The 19,812-nt window shown below is 48.6% G+C and overlaps 2 protein-coding genes across 9 annotated transcripts in view; one reads left to right on the top strand and one right to left on the bottom strand.

The window, feature by feature from the left end:
- Positions 1-6,181, top strand: part of CAB39L (calcium binding protein 39 like) — a 56,957-nt gene extending 50,776 nt beyond the window's left edge. For 6 of the 7 annotated variants that reach the window (XM_064175972.1, XM_064175961.1, XM_064175980.1 and 3 more), the window contains one exon: positions 4,308-6,181. In XM_064175972.1, the coding sequence (XP_064032042.1) occupies positions 4,308-4,487 (180 nt within the window). In that variant the 3' untranslated portion in view covers positions 4,488-6,181. Of the gene's footprint in view, positions 1-936; positions 2,024-4,307 lie in introns of those variants that run through there. The other variant, XM_064175996.1, reaches the window with a different exon arrangement.
- Positions 1-19,812, bottom strand: part of CDADC1 (cytidine and dCMP deaminase domain containing 1) — a 54,571-nt gene that overhangs the window by 24,742 nt on the left and 10,017 nt on the right. Inside the window, exons 7-11 of one of the 2 annotated variants that reach the window (XR_010309019.1) lie at positions 19,598-19,787; positions 18,920-18,980; positions 14,967-17,339; positions 14,075-14,222; positions 7,023-7,129 (exon numbers count right to left, since the gene is read on the bottom strand). Coding sequence is in view for 1 of the 2 variants with exons in the window: in XM_064175937.1 (XP_064032007.1) it covers positions 17,266-17,339; positions 18,920-18,980; positions 19,598-19,787 (325 nt within the window). In the remaining variant the exon portion in view is untranslated. Of the gene's footprint in view, positions 1-7,022; positions 7,130-14,074; positions 14,223-14,292; positions 17,340-18,919; positions 18,981-19,597; positions 19,788-19,812 lie in introns of those variants that run through there. The other variant, XM_064175937.1, reaches the window with a different exon arrangement.

The following is a 19,812-nucleotide window of genomic DNA, read 5'->3' as shown; positions in this document are numbered from 1 at the left end:
AAAACTGGCTGTGCTAGGCACTGTTTGCCTGAAGATTAGGCAGTAGTTAATCATGAGGAAAAGCCAACACACCTCACCTTCCTCCCTTTCCAGAAAGAAGTCACTGTGGGCACACAGGGTGGTAGGCTTTGAGAATCACCAGTTCTTCTCTGCACTGATTTCAGTGGAGAGGTCTTAGTCTTGAACATGCATACTTTGAGGACCAAATCCTGAGAAGGACTTTTCAGCTCCTGTGATGGTTTAATAGTGTGACTTGCTTTGAGATTGCCTGTAGGGGAGACCAAAACTCTCAGATGTACTCTGATGTGATGCAGATACTCCTTTGACCTCACACATCCACAAAAGGCCAATAACAACCTCTCTTGGCTTTCATGTAAGCAGATTATTTTGAGGAAAACACCCTGTAGCAGTGAATTGGGGTTATGCAACTTTCTTGTTCTGAAGTAGACAGACATTTAGCAAGATAAATTTTAGTGTTTAAATCTAAAAATAGAATGGGTACACTGTGTTTTGTGACCTTAGTTTCATTTTTCCATTCTCCTTCATGCACATTACAGAGCTACCTCCAGCAGCTTGCTCTGAAAATGGTCTCATGTAAATTGACTGTGCTGACAGTTTCCTTTTGGTGCAAAGCTGAAACCACATCTTTGGGGCTTTGTCCTCTCTGTTTCTTAGCTGGAGAATTTAAATGGCAGGAAGTGTTGCATGAAGCACTGCACTGTAAGTAAGGCAAACCATAAGGCACTTCCATGTGCAGTTTCCTGTCACAGTAAGATTGTGCATGACTCCAGACTAAGTCTTAAAATACCAAATCCAGGGTATCCAACCACTGCAATCACTTCTGCTCCGCCAGAGTCCCAGGGTGATGGTGCTGAGGTATTAATTGCAAAACAAGGTCACATTCTCTAATCAAGTGATTTTGGTATTTGTTTGAAGGGACAAATAGAGAAGAGAGCCACAGTTCCACTTTGGACAACTTCTGAAGCTTCAGAGTTGGTTTTCATTCCAAGCATTTCACAAATGTTCAGAAAATGAAACTGCTGCAAAGGCTATTTTTGGAATTGGAATTTTAATATGAACCCTCTATTTTGAGTCTCTCTCATCTGCTGAATTAAGTGAAGATGCAGCCTTTCATAATGAAACCACAGGTGAAACAAAGTGCATCACTTCACTGAAGCACTCTTCATGAAGTTACCTGCAGTTGAACTTAGTTTCAGTAGAAATGTTCCAGATGGTGTTAAAATGATTTCTGTTCTCAGTGATTTATCTCCTCCTTTGTGAAACTATCAGAGCTCTAAATGAGGGGAGCTCTTTCCAGAGTAAACTACTACAGTGATCCTCATCCTGGGTTTCCTGAAGCCCATTAGTTGATACTGGCAGAATTGGTTTTGTGTGCTTAACCAAAGTATTGAATGACACTGCAGGATTTCTCTGGTCCCTTTACATTCCCTCCTTACGAACCCCTGTTGACTCTAAGCAGGACTGGCAGTCAAGATGATCTTTGTTTGAATGTTCAGTCCAACATCTCTGCGAGGGAAAGATTATAATCTATAAATAATCGAGCAGGAAGTTAAACAGGATGCAATGCCTTTTATTAACCATAGCCTTTCACTTCTTTGCTATGGACACAGCAGGGCCAGTATGAAATGCTGGTATTTACTGTTTGCCACTAAAGCCATCCAGTTCTGTTTGCAGATCCACGTAGCCTTTAAAAGAGGAATGGTTGAAATGTCCCCATTTTGAGAGCCAGCCTTTACTTGTCACTATAAGGTGACCTTCATCACTTCAGAGTCAGGCCTTCTTTACTGGATCCCACTTGCACCATAGTCAGATGGTTTCTGAAAATGCAGGTCCTGCCAGTGTTCATGATGAGTTTCTTCTCTTGTTTGCAAAGAGTGAACTGCACTCTAAGGTGAAAAACTTCCACTGAAGAGCTGTCATGATTACTTTCCTCATCCCTGCCTGTAGGCTTGCATATTGGTTTTCTCAAAGGAAGCTTGCCCAGATGACTGGGGACTTACCACAGTCCAAATCCTGCAGATATCCAGCCTCCATCAGTGTGGTGGTCTGCTGTAGGAAGCTGCAACAGTGGGGCTGCTGGAGTAGAGAGCATGAATTGCTGGAGCCTCAGACAGGGCTAAACATACCCTCAAGATTTGTGTTCCTTATATAAGGCACAGACTGGACAGCTGTGAAGTGCATTCGGTAGTGATTTACATCCCCAAACCCTTTGTTTTCCAGTCTGAGGGGAGCCAGTGCATCAAGAGCAGCCTATCAACGTGATTGCAAAGAACGGGATGTTGCTTTCAGATGCTGCAGGTAGTGACAGAACAACAGCCCACTAAGTGCAGTGAGAGCTGTGAACTCTCTCTGACCCACCGATGGATGTGTCCCTGGTCAGAGGTTGCACTTTGAGTGCTTGCAAAATCATGCAAAAAGATTTTGGTTTAGAATGAGTGCTCTGGAGGGATCCTCAGAAGCTGGAGCTGTTGGTGCTCCTCTTGAGAAGTTCTAGCTGGCAAGTAGGCTTAAAAAGAAATTATCAGAGAAAGGTGATGTGGAGGTTTGTGCAAAGATGCTGTGACTATAGTGTCACAGGGACCACAGCCTAGCCACTAGATCAGGGAAAACTGTAAGAGACTTGGGGCTTGGAAGCATTCTCCCAGCAAGGCAGAGGCCACAGCAGAGAGAAAAGTACTTTAAAGCAGGGACTCCCAGGAGCAACCTGAGGAAAAGGAAATAAAAGCATAGGCAGGGATTATAGGGCTCTTACTGCATCAGGACACTGGGGTTTAACACAGGCTGCTTTGCCTCACCTGTAGGCAATAATGATGATGGTATTGCCTTTCCTCCTTGGCTGGGCAGAACTTAGTGTGGCATTTTTGATGCCTGCTCAACCCTGTTCTTTCTGTATGCTCCCCGAGAGTGGCAATTTCCACACCAGCTGTACACTGTCTCCTAAATGGGGAGTCTGAAGCTTCACAATGGGTCTGCTCTGCAGGCAGATCACATCCTAGGCTTTATCAGGTGCAATGCAGCCTTCCCTGTTGGTGCAGGTGTTCCTCGTCACGTAACATGGCAGCTCCTTGCACAGCTGGACCTTGTGTGGGTGGAATCTCTGGAGATAAATGAACCTGCAGAAGATGCCCAGGTGTGAAGCTGGCAGCTGTGAGGCCAGGCAAGCGGTGGTGCCACCTGCACTGGGCTGGACAAGCTAGCGTTCTGTACTGCCAGCAGATGTTTGCTTTCAGTCTGATTCGAACAGGCTTGGAGGGCAACTGGGCACTCTCCAGTCCTCTCCATCCTCAGTTTCTTCTCATCGGGTGGGGAACAAGCGCAGCTATTTACGTTGTTGCACAAGCACTCGGGCGGTGTTTTGTTGACCAGCCATGGCAACCTCAGAGCGGGCCAGAAGCGAGAGCTCCTCCCAGGGTGGCCAGGGGTGTGCTGCTCGTGTGTGTTCCACTGCCAGCCCCCGTGACCGACATCTGCAGAGCCTGCATCTCCGCTGCATCCTGAGGTCCCTGGGAAGAGCTGGTCACCTCTGGCCTCTACAGCCAGCCTTGAGTTTCCTGTGGTCAGACGGTGCTTAAGGCAGAGAACGTGTTAAAGAGACCTGGGGTGGCCTGGGGGGGTCGCGTTCAGAGCTGGCAAACTCTGCGGCTTACGGCATTACAGGAGGAAATACCAGAGCGTGGTTTAGTCTTTAAAACTACTGTTGGAGAAGACCACAGTGCTTGGCTGCCTGTGCCAGGTGAGTATCTGTGTCTGCTGTCACCCCCGGCCCCGTCACCCTCACAGCTCAGTGAGGGCAGCAGTGGTGCTGGGTTTACCACGGCACTCCTGCTGCTGGAAATTTCCATCCTCTCATGGATGGATTAGGCAGGGGGAAGTGGAGCCTCTGACATATTTTTCCAAACCAAAACAAAGTTGGCAAGTCTAATTTTAGGCCTGGTTTAGTATGGAAATTATATCAGTACTGACACAAAGCTTTTCTGTTCTCCTGATAATTAATTTCTGTGTATTTAATGTGGAAGAGGCTGAGAGTTGGTGGCTCCCTCTCAGCAGCTAGGTTTGCAATCACACACCTTTATCAACAAAGGGAACCAACGCACACAGCCATAGATTTGCTTCCATTTGCTGTTCCAACAGCATGTTTGTAACCTCTCTCTCTCTCTCTGCCTGGGGACAAGGTGTCTAGTGGCAGAGTATCTGCCTGACAGCTTTCAACTGACCTGTTAGGAAATAACTTGTAGTGATAGTGTGACTGATGTTGTGTTCTTTCTCTGGGTTTGTTTGCATGCTAGGTTTTTGTGGCCAGTCCAAACAAAACACAGCCAATTGTGGAGATCCTGCTGAAAAACCAACCCAAGCTAATTGAGTTTCTGAGCAATTTCCAGAAAGAGAGGACGGACGATGAACAATTCACCGATGAGAAGAACTACCTGATTAAGCAAATCCGAGACTTGAAAAAGCCGACGGCGTGAAGGACTCCTCTCCTTTTCCACTGTAGGCATTAATCTCATCTGTTAAGTTCCTTTGTGTCCCTTAAACACCATAATAGTGCTTGAGAAGGCACAGCAAGTGCCTGGGCGTTATCTTGTCTTTGTTCCTAGATTATCAAGAGTGTAGGGGTCTTACATGAAAACTAAAAACCCAAACCCCACAAAAAGCTAGAATAATATATTGGTTTTAATCAAGACTATAATTATTTATGTCAGTTTAGAATCTGTAATAGGAGCTGGTTTGATGGGTTTTTATTTGTGCTCAAGAAGTATGAACCTCTTTGCCTAACTTTATCAGCAAACTCAAGACGTTGGTGAGTGCACAGAGTAGGTCTTCTGAGGACTGTAACACTGTTCCTTTGCACCTGTAATTGTGACTTTGTTCTAGTGCTGCACACACACAAGACTGTGAAAGAGTACATTTGACTCTGGAGTTAGCTGCACTTACAGACAGGGTTCTTCAGTTAAGGCAGCAGGAGATGAAAAAGCAGTGAAGGTCACGTTTTTGCTTCATTTTTGTGTTCTGTCACCTTCAAGTTTTCCTTTCCTCTAGATCAGAGGTTCTCTATTCAGTGCTAGGGAATGGATGAAGACATCAGACAGATGAGCTGTTTCTGCCTGCCTCACATTTTCCTGTATGTGATCAACCTCTGTGCTAGAGCACAAAGCTGTCCCTGCCAAGCAGAGTGACGCGGAGCTGCCCCAGGTACACGGTGCCCACGTACCCATCAGTGGGAAGAAGGCAAGAGCAATTTCTCTCTGCCAAGGTCCATGCCATACTGCCAGTGAAATTGTCCTACACCTGCTAAAATCAGCAAGAAGCCTGTCCCCAGTTTCAGCAGTGGGTGGTGGCCAGAGCCCTGTGGCTGAATTGTGCCAAGCACTGAGCCTCAGCACCAGTGCAAGGAGAAGGATCCACAGTGTCTTCCCATCTGGTTTTAAATCCCAGCTCCGCAAGATGGGGTTGTGCTGAGTTCAGCAAGGGGATGCTGAAACGGCCTCAGCCTGAACCTCTGAGTGGCCTGGGGTTCTTGAGTCTGCAGGTGCTCTTAAAGCTGAGAGCATTTGATGGATTCCTAAGTCAAAATGGGAGGTCATTTAGCAGCCTTAGGCACCAGAGCCTACATGTAGTCTGGTGGGTTTTCGCCTTGTTTGTCCCAGTGTGAGTTCAGGTTTTGTGCAGAAGTTGTAGAAGGGGAAATTGTTGCACTGTTAATGATTGAAATTTAATAAGCTGTGGTCCAAACAGTGTTTCCCAGGTGTGTTTGAAGAGTTTTTGGGGTCTTTTCATTTTCTATCAGGAAATTAGTATGTTAGACTGATGCTTTAATAGGAAGTGGAGTTTGAGAGCAGGGAGTGGAAATGTCTTGAATTTTTCTGAGTTTTCTAATTTGTTAGAAGAGAGTTGTCTAGCTAAAAGTGTAGCAAATGCCCCAGATAAAAAGGTGACACTGAGTTGTAAACACAAAATGAGATTTTTTTCCTTCATTAAAACATTATATCCTGGGGTGACCGCTGCTTTATGTGCTGTAGAAAAGGGGTGAAACAGAACAGACTGTGGACTCATGCTTTGGGTCTCTTTTCAGAGGTCAGATATACACAACAAATGTACTTCTCAGTTGCCTGGGATTAAGAAAAATATATAGTTGCAAGCTATTAAAGGCATGATTACTGAACACTTTATTTCTGTCTCTGATTTCTGCCTCTTGCCCTTCAGAAGAGCTAGACCCTGCATGGTGCTAAATTCTTCCTGTCCTTTGTCAACCACTTTCAGCAGGTGGAGAGAGATGGGCACTGCTTTCAGAGCTAACACACTCTGCAAGCATCACATCTACAGCTCAGGCTGGCAGTGAGTGCATCTGGTGACCCAGGCTGCAGCCCTGCATAGCCCCACTGCAGCTGTCGCCCCCCAGCCCCAGGGGCAGTGCTCACACTAACTGTAGTAGCTTGTGGGTCAATAAAGGACCACCTTCAGAACGCACTCCTCAGAGCTAATCATTTAAGTCTGCTCCCCTGAGATTTGGAGCCCAAAACCAAAGGGCACTTGGCTATGCTACAAGCTCTTGGGGTGGGGCTGGTCTCCAAGGGGCTCGCTTAACAGAGAGACACATGTCCATTGCCTCAGCCTCTCGAGTCCCCGGAGAAGGTTGGGCTTCCCACCTGCACACGGGAAAAGTGGCTCATGGTGTACTGCTGGGGACTGCCTGCCCCTCACACCGTGAGTGTGAGCCAGGCAGAGGTGCCCACTGCATCTCTGAGGGTGGTCAGCACCCTGAGCTCTTCTCCTCTGCATAATCCAGACACAGGATAGCACTTCAAGACATCAAAACCAACCTGAGGGCCAAGGTTCCAGCCACGGCGCAGTGCTTGTGCAGGCAGCGATGTGGCAGGCTAAGAGGAAACAGGGCCCATCCCTGCAAAGGCTGCCCCCTCACAGCACTCATCACATCAGTAAGCAGGGTCTGTCTGCATGCTTGTGCAGTGTCAGAGAGGAGAGGAAAAAGGGAGTAGACTTACAGTAACATGATGTGTTCCTTGCAGCTCATCAGGACCAAGAATTCAGTCCTGAAGTAGATGTTGCCACCTCGAAGTAATTGAGTCTTCCTGAGACTGGACTTGCTTAGCTGAAAGAAGAAAAAGAAATGGTGCTGATTACATTAAGCACCACCATAACATTTTGTGAGAGGGGACACAACATCCCTAGCAAAATGAGAATTTGGTCTTTGCTAATGCATCTTTGAAATAATGATAGACCTGTTCCTCTCCTTTGGTGCATTCTGTCAAGGTGGCACTCCTGCCTGAGCAACGGCTCCCACCAGCAGCCAGCAGTTCCTATGGAATTAGTATCTGGGGAGCTGCATGAGTACAGGACACAGTTCTTCAGAATAAGGACAGGGAAGAATAGTGCAATCCAAAGAGAGAGAAAGAAGCTGGAGGATGCAGCTTGGGCTGCAGGCTGTCCCTGCCAGTCCCCACCCAGCATTCAGGGTGGCCATGTGACCATAAAACCTTGTTCGATGCAGCGGAGTGCCAGGAACCTTTGAACCACAAGCTTCTGCCCTGGGCTGTTGGCAGCCTGTGCTACTGACAAGAACAATCTGATGCGAGGCAGCAACAGCCCCCGCCCCGGTCTGAAATGGTGGCAGATAACGGCCAGCAGGTGTGAGCCCGGCAGGAGGATGCAGGACTCTGGCCTTCAAGAAATGTAGGCATTAAACCCACTTGAGCCTCTCTAATCTGTGTGCTCCTGGGACAAGATCAGATGAGAAGCAAAGAATGACTTGGACCTTGTAATCTAATGATAAAAGCACTCACATGAGGGAGAGGAGATCTGGATCCCATTTACCCTCTCCTGCATGCTCTGCCCTGGTCTATGAAATTGGAGCAGGGCTTAGAGAGCCCAGGCTTCCTTCCAGAGGGTGCTGTGACATTTGGTCAGTAGAGAAGCCTCTTCTCTGGGCCAACAAGAGCTTCATTCTTCTCCTCTGCAGTACAGGCACTTCAGCCCTTCGGCCAGAAGCACCTTCCTGCAGAACATCTTAGTGCTGGTGGCGAAGGCTGAGCCAGAGGGGACATGGCAGTAAATGGAACTGTACCTAGTGCTCCCTCTCCCTGACAAGACTCTTCCATAAAAATCTGTGCTTCCATGGCCATCCACTGGTTTTGGACTTGCATTTAGGCACCATCACTTTACCTGTGTGGAGCTCATGCTGCATTTGCCGTATCACCCACTGGACTTTGACACATTGCCTGGCAGCTGAACAGCACCAAGCAGCTGAGGGATTCTACAGAGACCACTCGGCTTTGTGGCATTCACTACCAGGAAATCAAAGCCCATTTCATAGCTCCTGCACTGATGGACCCAAAGTGGCCACTTGTTTTCCTCTCAGAGGCGATAGGTGGTGGAAATTCTGCCAACTGCAGTGCTCCTGGGGGGTGTGATCAGGAGACACCCAGCACTCACTGATGCCCAGTGAAGGATGCAGGCTTTTAAGGATCTTCACTGATGCAGCACAAGGTGTTAGGTCTGTGTCTGAGGTGCTCCAGAGACTCTACTGAAAATCCTACCCCAAAGAGAGAGGCAGTCCTGCTGGCAAGAGCTGCTGTGGCCTGAGCTCCCTGCACTAATGTCCTGGCACCCCAACCCATGCTGAAGGGGAGCCTTGCCTCCAGCAAAGGCTCTGGTCCCTCTGTTCGTGCTGTGTGAGGCCACAAGGTAGCAGCAGTCCAAGCCACCTCTGAGCATGGTTGGTGCTGGAGTGGCAACGTGGGACAAGGCTAAGAGAAAACTCAGGAGAAGGCTTGCAGTTTTGGCTGTGTGGTTCAGCTGTGTGGGAAGCCAAGCATCGCACAGGGCTGTGACTGGGCTTCCCAGAGAGCCCCAGGGAGAGGCAGGCAGCGAGCCCAACCCTCCTGACTCATGTTCCTGCCCCCCGGCGCTGTGTCGGGCTCGGCCCTCTATCCAGGAATGAGAAAATAGGAATAACAATCACTCAACCCCCTTCCTGTGGCACCACTTAGAGTGGCTTTGCAAAACCGCAGCAAAAGCAGCCTCCTCCTCAGGCTAGGTCACCGCACACGGCAGCCAGGGAAAGGCTGTGACTCGGCTGCAGCGCCAGCTTCGCCATGGCCATGCCCAGCCATACCACAGGAGGGAGGTGGCTCCTGCCACCCCAAACGCCCACGCCTATCTGGCCTAGTGTTGACTGCTGTACTGGGTATGGGGACAGGAGCTGCCCCGGCAGATCAGGTAGCAGCCTGCCTTGCAGGAGCAGCTGAACACTATAATTGGGCACTGCTACAAGAACCCCACGGCTGTTACTCAACACTGTGCAGCGCTGGCCACAGCTGGGGGGAGGGAGGACTTTGCTGCTAAGCCTTGTCCCCAGGAAAGCATCACACTGCTCTGACCATCCATGAGACTGCAGATACCTGCTGTGGTGCAGCACATGACACCTCAACCTCCTCCCTCCCTTGGTGTGCCCACAGAAGGCTGTAGGGTGGTGTGTGTGCTTCTTCCAGTGCTGTCCCCCCAAGTGCAGGTCTGGGAATAAAGCCTCACTGTCCTACAACTAAACTCACAGCATGTGTTTTAACTGTCACACTGTCCCAACAGGTACCTCCTGCATGTTGAGAGTTTTGCAAGTATTTGGGCACAACAAGCACCAAGGTGACAGGTATGAACAAAGTCTTTTGGCTGCTTGCCAGGCACCACCCCAGCCATGGCACCACAGCCCAGCTTGTTGTAGCTAACAAGGGAAAACTCGCCCAGCTGCCCAGTGCGGGTCTCCTGGGGAGAGCTACTGGTCTGCTAATGAATGCAATTATTTCTTCCGTGGGCACAGAGCAAACAGGGCTGTGTCTGTGGCACCGTGAAGTGCCTTGCTCAACTCTTATGAATAGAGACCTTTTATTTGCAAAGTTCTGTTCCGTTACCTCTGCTACCACACAGCTTTGGCAATGTCTTTCAGCTGGCCTGTCAAGGGTGTGCAGGTGATTTAAAAACACCCGTGTCACAGCAGAGCCAGGTGCATCTGCTCAGAGCGGTGTGCGAGCACGCCCTTAGGCTTCGCTTCTCAGCAGGCGGCACACCCAGACACAGCCCTGCCCTGCAGGGAGCAAACCAGCCCTTCATCTGCTCAGGCAGATGGTCAGATGCACAGCGGGCTCTGTGTGCCTAGGGCAAGCAGCAGCCTGCGGGGAGCAGAGCTCACGAACTCCTGTGGGGGAAGTGGAGAAAGGAACCTCCTCCCCGGTTTAAAGCTGGGTTTGGGGAGAAGTGATATTTATAGACAGGCATGCCTTGTGCCCCAAGGAGCGTCAAGAGCAGAGCCACAATTAGCTCATGGGCTACGGCAGGTTCACGCTGTGGGCTGACAGCAGTGGGTCATGCCTCCTGTCAGAGGCTTAAAGGAAAGTGACACTGGGGACAGGCCTGCTGGCAGGCAAGAAAGCAGTCTGTCCCAGGGGGTGGCAGGCACTGCAACGGGAGGAGAGACCTATGTTCATTCCAACAAAGACCTGGCCCTCCTGCTAATAAACACCACTCCCAGCCATGCAGCTGAGCGCCTCTGCTTCTACTGGGCTGTGTTTGCTTGAGCTAAATCTGTCTTGCCCCACAATGGGAGTGAAGGACTCACTGCAGGTGCCTGCACTGCAGGCATTTACACTACCTCACACACATCCTTCAGGTATTTCTGCAGGGACTCTGGGGAGGGGAGGAGGCTTTTGTCCCTAAAGCCTGGCTCTTGCTAAAGTTATTGTTTGAATGCTTTACGGTTTCCCCAGGCCTCTTAAACCTCTTAGCTTTTTTCTCCCAGTTACAGACTTCGCTGCCCTGGAGGAAACAAATCCACTGGCAAAGCAGTGAGGTGATCTCATCAAAGTAAAGAGAGTTGCGCAATGAAGGCACAGGAGAAGGCTGCAAAGGCTTCACTGCCGTTAATGTACCCTTCAGTGCCAGGGATTAGCATGCTGCCCAAGCACCATCTGCATTAGACCTGCAACAGGCCACATCCTTACAGCAGCGGTAGAACAGGCACTGGTGCTGAGGCAGAGCTTGGCCCCTCAGAAAAGGCAAGCGGACAATCTCAGGTACACACAGCTGGCACTTGGCGAGCAGAGAACGAATGTCACCCTGCAAAATGCCCCAGGGACAAGGCAGTGCTCAGCGCCTGCTCCTGGCCCGGCCGCTGCTGCTGGGAGGCTGGCGGCGCCCCGCACCCCGGCGGCAGGCAGCCAGCCTCACTTTGTCCCCTCCTGCCCTAGAGCGTTGGGCTGCCTCAGGTGCTGAGGCGCTCAGAGGGAGGCAGGAGCACCCCGCACCCCGGCGGCAGGCAGCCAGCCTCACTTTGTCCCCTCCTGCCCTAGAGCGTTGGGCTGCCTCAGGTGCTGAGGCGCTCAGAGGGAGGCAGGAGCACCCCGCACCCCGGCGGCAGGCAGCCAGCCTCACTTTGTCCCCTCTTGCCCTAGAGCGTTGGGCTGCCTCAGGTGCTGAGGCGCTCAGGGCGCACATCAGCACCCCGCGGCCTTTCGCCGCCTGCGGCAGCAGCCAGCAGGGCTCTCCGTGTGCCCCGCGTGGTAGTCATGGTATAACATACCCCTGCTGTGGCAGCCGCACAGGCTCGGCCCCACGTTCCCGCGTGGTATCATGGCATAGCACACGGCTGTTGTGGCAGCCGCACAGGCTCGGCCCCACGTCCCGCGTGGTACCATGGCATAGCACAGGGCTGCTGTGGCAGCCGCATAGGCTCGGCCCCACGTCCCGCGTGGTACCATGGCATAGCACAGGGCTGCTGTGGCAGCCGCACAGGCTCGGCCCCACGTTCCCCGCCCGGGAGCGGAGCAGCTGCCGCCGAAGGCAGGAGGCCTGCAGGGACGGCTGCCTGCGCGTGTCTGTGCGCGCGCGTCTGGGCGTGCGTGTCTGTGCGCGCGTGTGTCTGTGCGCGTGTGTCTGTGCGCGTGTGTCCGTGCGTGCCCCCGCCAGCCCGGTTCACTTCCCCGCCAACAGCGCCGCCCAGCGGCCACACTCCGGCCCTGCACCCTGCGGTCCTTACCGCTGACCACGGACCCGAGCTTGGATTTTTTTCCCTTTCCTGCCGCAGCCGAGGCAAACCAGGTCCCGTTTGTAGCTAAGGACTCATACTGAGGAGCCTTCTCTCACTGCCAAAAGGCAGACTCAGAACCAGCACAGCAGCTCCTTGCCTTTTCTCCCCTAGCAGCGAGGAGCCTGCAGTGCTGCACTTTGCCTGCTCACCCAGGGGCTGCAGCATCAGTACCTGGCTGCTGAAGGCATCCAGCACTGCGTGTCACCAGGACACATCGGTGCTTGGAATTTCAAGTGCCTCTTTCAGTGTATGACACAGATAACAACCCTTGTCTGGCACCGACTGATATCCATCCCACTACTGGGAGGAGATGGAGAAAAGGAGACTGAAGGAGACCTCCTTGCTCTCTACAACAACCTGAAATGAGGTGGTAGCAAGATGGGAGTTGGTCTCTTCTCCTTAGTAACAAGTGACAGGACAAGAGGAAATGGCTTCAAGCTGCCCCAGGAGAGGTTTAGATGGGATATTAGATTCGTAGAGTCAAATAATGGTTTGGGTTAGAAGGACCTTAAAGATCATGTCATGGGCAGGGACATCTCCTACTAGCTGAGATTTCTTAAGGCCTCATCCAACATGGCCTTGACCACCTCCAGGAAGGCTCTGTATCAGAAGAAAATTTTCACTGGAAGAGTTATCGAACACTGGAATAAGTTCCCCAGGGAGGTGGGTGAAATGGCCATGCCTGGCGATGCTTAAAATACACATGCGATGCTAAGGGACATGGTTCAGCACCAGAGTTTGTAGTTAGCTGGGTAACAGTATCATAGAAAGGCTTGAGTTGGATCATCTAGTTTCATCCTCCCTGCCATGGGCAGGGCCACCTCCCACTAGGCCAGGATGCTAGTTAAGATCTCATGATCCTAAAGGTCTTTGCCAGCTAGAACAATTCTATGATTCTAAGCTGTCCTGTGCTTGCAGTGCCTTTCCGCTTCAACAAGGGCAGTACATTCTGCCTGGTACCTGAAAAAGCTGAATAATAGGTGCTGTCTGTGTGTATGTGTGCAGCAGGCAAGGCTGGCATGTCAGTGGGCAGCTATGCAGGCCTGGGAAAACAGAGGGTTCCCAAGGAAGACTGCAAGTGCTCAACAATAGTTCTCTGCAGTTACCTTTCTGAGAGGAATGGAATTCAGCTCCCCCTATTTGTCACTGTAACCATCTTCATTATTGATACAGAAATCCAGACTGATTACAAATCAGCACTCACCAACTGCCACCTTTGCTTTTCTAGTCTCTAAGCAGTGTAACTTACTGGATCTAACAAACCAAACAAATCTTGGAAGTGTCTGGTTTGCAGGCACAATGGCTGAAACAAAAAAGCCTCTGCTTAGAGGACTTGAAAGCTCTTCAGAGTAGTCTCCACACTAAACATGGTTCTGGGAAGCCTGCCCCAATGCCAGCCTGGCTGACTATATCCCACTGGCTGCTCACTGTGTCTACAATGACATTTCAGTGCAACAGCATTTCTGAAATGCACCTCTCATCCATCCCTGCTTACTGCATCTGACTCCATGACACAAGCCAAGCATGGAGTGCATTGATTTGATTCCTTTCAGATGAAATTAAACAAGAAAACAATCTATGGGCATAGCCCTAATGCACTCTGCTGGCAAGCAGGCCTTCCCCTTCAGCCTACATGTTGAGGCTAGAGCTAGGTGGATGCAAAACACTTGGTAGGTCAAGGCCTTTAGTATCACCTGGTCAAGCTACAGACTCACTCCCCTTCAGTCACACTGCTGACCAATCTATGTCTTGGCCCCAGTCCCCACAGTGATTCCCTTCTGTGGTGACTACGAGTCAGGATGCTTGTGTGTGCCTGGATGGGCAACCCTGGCAGCAAGGCAGGAGGCACAGGAAGGACCAATTCTAGGGCTTGAAGTTCAAAGCTTTTTCCACTCCTATCCCATCCAAGAAACAGGCTGTACAGGTGGCAGCTCATGCAGAGCTCCCCGAGGCAGTCCTTACCCTCCCAGGAAGACAGAGCTTGTGTTCCTTAATGCTCTTGGTAGGGCTGAGGGAGGCGATCCCGGCCCTTCCTTCCCTGAGGCTGGCAGGAAGCACAAATTCCTCAGGCAGAACAGAGGGAGGCGATGCAGCTCAGCAACAGCTGGGACTGTAGAAGCAAGGACAGCACTCTGTGATGTTTCTGATAACCCAAAGCACTTAAAAACACATTCTAATGCTTACTGTTGGATTGATTTATTAGCAGAAAACATGTTTTGCTGCAAGGCAGACAGTGAACAGAGAATTTCTGTAATTCTCAGTCAAGGGGGGCAAATTATTACTGATAGTTAATATCTGCTATTAAAATGACAGCTCTGAAAGGAAGGGAAGAGACCCAAAACACGCATGGAAATTTCATACACTATATAAAATATAACTTTTCCATTTCTCAAATATACTGTTGCTTTTATGTAAGAAACAAACATCTAGAGTTCATCTGCAGAATAAGCACTGCAGAAGAGATCTAGTCTGCAGTGGCTCTCCCTGGTAGGGTGATGACATGCCCAGCAGTGCCTATGGAGTCCATGGGTTGAGAGAGAGCCTCCCTTCACATTGGTCCTGTTGGCCTGGATAAAGACCCTATTTTGTAATCCCAAGAAGAATTAAAGGAGTAGGGCTACAGTGATAATTGGACTCTACGGACATTTGTGAGCCTCTGGAGGAATGCCCTACAAGCAATTCCAAACGTTCTCTTTCTAAAAGAAATGACAAAAAGTAAAGGTAAAACTTTAACTCTTCATGAAGTGCAGGCTAAAAGCAGTATTTGCTGCAATACAGGTGCTTAATGTGTGTGATATTTGACACACATTCCTACAAAGGCTTCCTACACAGACTTTGCTATTTTGATACCTACTGACTGACCAGTAGAAAACTTGAAGGGGCCTTAAATCTGCCCCTGTTTCTTCCCCTGCTTCTACTTCAAGTGGAAGAGCATTGCCAATGGATTATGGAATCAAGGTTTTGGCGGGTGGAGTGGGGCAGACTTCTTGCTCCTGATCTGAAGGGTGTCTTTCTGATCTGTAGAAAAAAGCCAAGAGCAATTAGGCTAACACAAGAAGCTTACAAGATGTGGAGGAAAAATATGCCAAAAATAAAATATTTATGATTCAAAAGCAGATTGTAATCTTGTTTGTGAAACACCAACATTTTACTTTAACTTCATATGGAAGTTACAAAGAGTGAAATTCTGTAAGCCTTGATGAGAGTTAAAAAAATCTCTCATTCTGATGATTGCACAGCATCTAGACCAATAACTTAATCCCCAGGCTCTGGCCTCAATCTGACAGGTGAAGCATAGAGCTCCTTCAGGTGGAGCTGCTGGTCCTAAGTTCAGGACCTAGGCTCCCTCACACTAGATTACAAGACCTGGTGAAGTGTCAGCTCAGCCATTTTTTCATGAGCTACTGTGAAACAGCACTCTTCTGTGGCGTGGCACAGAAATGGATTCCACTGTCCTTCCCAGGGCTGACAAAGCAGGGTCAGATTTGCATCCACTGCCTGGAAGTGAAGTACACACCCTGCTTAGCAGTGGTGTAGCAAGTCAGCTAGTAGCCTGATGAGATTTCTGCTGCTAACTGCATGTACTGCACTCAACCAGCGGCCCTTCAGGCTAAGCTCAGTGAAACAGCAGCTTCTCCAGCTCCAGCAAGAGTGAGTTGTTGTGCCAGTAGGAGAGTATGAGCCTTCCCCAGTTCCAAAGCCCAGGAATTCGAGAACGAAATTACAGTGTGCACCATGGGAAAAATCACAGCTCCTTGTTGCATCTCCAAGCATCAAGAACTGTACCTTCAGTTACAGGACCAATAGCCAAACTGAGTGAGAACAGACTCCATGTAACTAATGCCACATTAAGGATGCTTTGGATGCTATCCAATCACAGCCTTACTATCTGCTTCCAACCTTTTCCAAAATCTAAACTAAACAGAACCTACGGCAGCATCTTAAGAGTTAATTCCCCTGCCAGGACTTCAAGGAGGGCAGCAAAGACAAGATGCATGACAGAACTGGGGCAAGGCCATGTATAGATTGTACCAGCTGCAGCAGAGAAAGGTTTAAGGTGTTTGCACTTGAAAGCTCAGCAGAGCAGTGACCATAAATCTTGGAACATCTGCTACAACAAAGATCTAGAGGTCATGTACAAAGCAGTAAGCCAACAGGAGTAAGCAGAGTGACCTGTCAGAAGATGCTGGGTACAACTCACTGTTCCAGTTACCTACCCAGCACTCCCTCAAAACTAGCAGCCATGGTAGACTGCAGTTTCATTGTCCAATAGATTTGCACTCAAAAAGATCTGGGCTATCCCACTGGTACAGATCATCCCATCTGAGAAACAACAGGGTATCTGGCACTTTATTAGCTTCTGTAGCCCTAGAAGCCTGTTAGTGAGGAGTAAGAGAAGCTGAACACTAGCTGTTGCTACCGTAACATAGTATCTACGTGCCAGTAAGATGCACACAGCCAAATTCTCTTAGGCCTGCATCCATAGGCTGAGAAAAACCAAAGCTAACCTTTGTCTACGTTAACTCAGATGGGCTGTGCTTGAGGAAGCACACAGAGCACCAGTGGCAAGTATCACAAAACAAAATAGCTCTGCTGCTATGGCAATTGGAAGAGGTTAGCTAAGGGAGACAAGCTTGATCTCCAAATCACTCACACAGCAACAGCAGGCATCTCAATGGCTTTATCTCTTTGATACAAGCAGACTGAGAAGCAAAAGTCACTTTCAGGGACAGGAATAGTTGCTAGTGATTATTTATCCACCATTTTCTAGAAGGTTCACTTAACAATTGTACTTGCAGAAAGGGAATTACTTCTGCATTCTGTCAGCCCATTCCCTCAATCCATAGAGCAAGCCAGATACCATTTCCTTATCACTCTGATCTATCAGCAATAAGCTTCCAGTATTTTAAAAAAGATGTCACTATTTTGCCACCCAGTTACTTTCACAGAAAATAGAAGCAGCAGTTTCCCCCTAGGAACTTCCAAATTAAAAAAGACTTGCAGGTAATTCTGGAAAACATTTTAAGACACCATAAATAAACTTATGCTAAAAATCACTTTCCAAACAATAAATAAAACTCTTCCTTAGTTGAAAGTGCAAACAGGCTGCATCATAAAAAGTACAAAGCAAGACTGCAGAAGTGCTTCATCATTCAATAGTGACCCAAACACAGTTTCTTGTTTTGGTGCTGCTGGTCATCTAATGATTTTGTTTTCTGAACCCCATCTAAAGGGAAAAAAATAAAGAGGTGAAACATTAAATACAATTGCAAAGCAGAATTTAGGTACTCATCACATATAGGCACACTGGAATAACACTGGATAGGGATTTGGGGTCAGGGAACTTGACTGCTCCCCATTCAGAGAAACATGAAATAAGCATAGCTACAGAAGACCTTACAACAGTTCAGTGTTGAAAAGACAAGCACACCATCTCAAAGAAAACTAAGCCCTGCTAAGGGTCATCAAAGTACCACAGGATGAATGTTTCTCCAGATGGGTCTAAAAATCACTAGCAGAGAAAGGGACAAACAAGCCCTAACATTTTGCAGTGATTACTAATGCACTGCTCTGAGCCCTTCCCTTCCCCCTTTCTCACCAAGGAAAGCTCTGATGAAAAGACTTCTCTACTAACCTAGCTCTAAGAGCAAGCTGTTTGTACATCAATATCCATATGCTATGAAAACCACCTTCAGGCTTCCCTATACTCCTAGCATGTTCAATGTTCTAACTGCCAACTTCCTGTCTTTAAGCTCCATATTTTCATGCTCGAGGCACACAAATTAGTTTCTTTTCTCACATTATTTTCCTCTCCAGACGAGGAACATTTAAAGGACTGCTAGCTGACAGTAGATGACAATTGCAAGACACTTTTGTAGCACAAAAGGCATCAACATAAGACTCATCTAAACCCCGTTTTCAGCCTGGAGAAAAGAAATCTCTGAGTGGGCCTCATAGCAACCTTCCAGTACCTGAAAAGGGCATACAAGAAACCCAGGTAGAGACGTTTTAAAAGGGCTTGTACTGGTAAGAAGAGAAGGAATGGATTGAAGCTTGAGAAGGACAGATTTAAGCCAGGTAATGGGTGGTGAGACAGATTGTCCAGGAATATTGTGGATGCCCCCTCCCCAGAGGTGTTTAAGGCCAGGCTGGACGAGGCCTTGAGCAACCTGGTCTAGTGGAAGCTGTCTCTGCCCACAGCTGGGGGATTTAAACTAGATGACCATTAAGGTCCCTTCCAACCCAAACCATTCTCTAAGTCTGTGAATCTATGAATCTGGCAGTTCTGCTGCTACAGGGGTGCAGGTCGACAAGGGTTTTGTGGTCTTTATGTTATGGATGTGTATAGAGACACACAAAAATCAATGTCAACTGAAAGCATTGACAGAGATGCTACTTCATAAAAGAAGTACCAAAATGTCCCACAGCACATATTTAAATGACTTGGAGGAATCCCATTTCTCTAGCAAAAGAATGGCACCTTTTATAGAACACAATACACAGGTCTTTATAGCACAAAATCTAAGACAGAGTAGCCTGAGATGATCTATGTGCAAAGCAGCACAATTGAAAACAGCACTACCAGACTCTGCAATGTTTACTGACGCCAAGTGTTTGCTAAAGGAGTTCAAAGTTTGGACTTACCAATAGTTTGTCTGTTTTAAAAGCACAGAGAAGTTTTCATAGCAAAATGTAACTAGCCAAGATTAATTTAGACTAACCAATCCCAGTGGGATTCAGGTTTGTTTAAAATGTGATCCTGTTTATGACTTCAGTCATAAAATGAGCTAATGAAGAAATACTTACTTTCCCTGGATGTTGGGTCATGGAATTCCAGGGCATTAACATGCAAGGGATTTAATTGCCACTGGTAAAAGAAGATGAAGAGAAGGTTCACTTGAGAAGGTTCACTTATGCCAGAAAACAGATCAAAAAGAGAAAGAAAAAGTACCCTACTGTCCTTTACTGTGAGGCACGACTAAGGGTGGGATGGGAAATGAAAGGCTCCCCTCCAGCACACACTTGCTTGGAGGATAAAAAGCTATTAAGGGATGCATGGCTATTTACTCCCTCGAGAAGAGGAAATGAGCCCACTTGGAGCAGCAGTGCTGCAGTTTGTCACAGTGAGCAACCTGAGTGCAGGTGCACAGGGCCACCTTCAAAGTCATACAGTGATCTCCCACACCAGCTGCCGTACAGTGGCAGGGAGGCTTGGAGAGAACTTCAAAGCGCGAGGAGACCACCTCAAAAACCAGCAATGAGTTAGAGGGAAATCTGCGAGGAAACCAGTTGCCCCTGCCTCCTGGGATATGACACAGCACTAGTCTTCACTGTCATGAAAAGGCAACCTCTGAACTCCACTCAGATGACTCAACAGCATAGGAAAACACTCCTGTAAGGCCGGCTGCAAACAACTGCTCACTCCTCCTCCCCTCCCTCACAATGCTGCCCAGAGTTTTTGTGTGACATTATTTTGACACTTACTGTAAATTTGCTTACACCCTCAAGTTCACCAAACTTCATATAGGATATGTCTGCTTTCTTCTTTCCAGCATCAACATCTCCTGCATAGATCTGTTTGATCCCAGCCCCCTTGATTAAGGGAACACATTCATCACATGGACATTTTGTGACAAAGATCATGCTTCTCTCATCGGGCTTTATTTCTCGGCACCTACAAGGGGTCAGAAAACAGAATT

Source organism: Pogoniulus pusillus, chromosome 3 (assembly GCF_015220805.1).
Source record: "Pogoniulus pusillus isolate bPogPus1 chromosome 3, bPogPus1.pri, whole genome shotgun sequence".
In the NCBI taxonomy this organism is placed as follows: domain Eukaryota; kingdom Metazoa; phylum Chordata; class Aves; order Piciformes; family Lybiidae; genus Pogoniulus; species Pogoniulus pusillus.
Note: the sequence above shows the minus strand (reverse complement) of the source record. Positions and strands in the feature narration are given on the sequence as shown.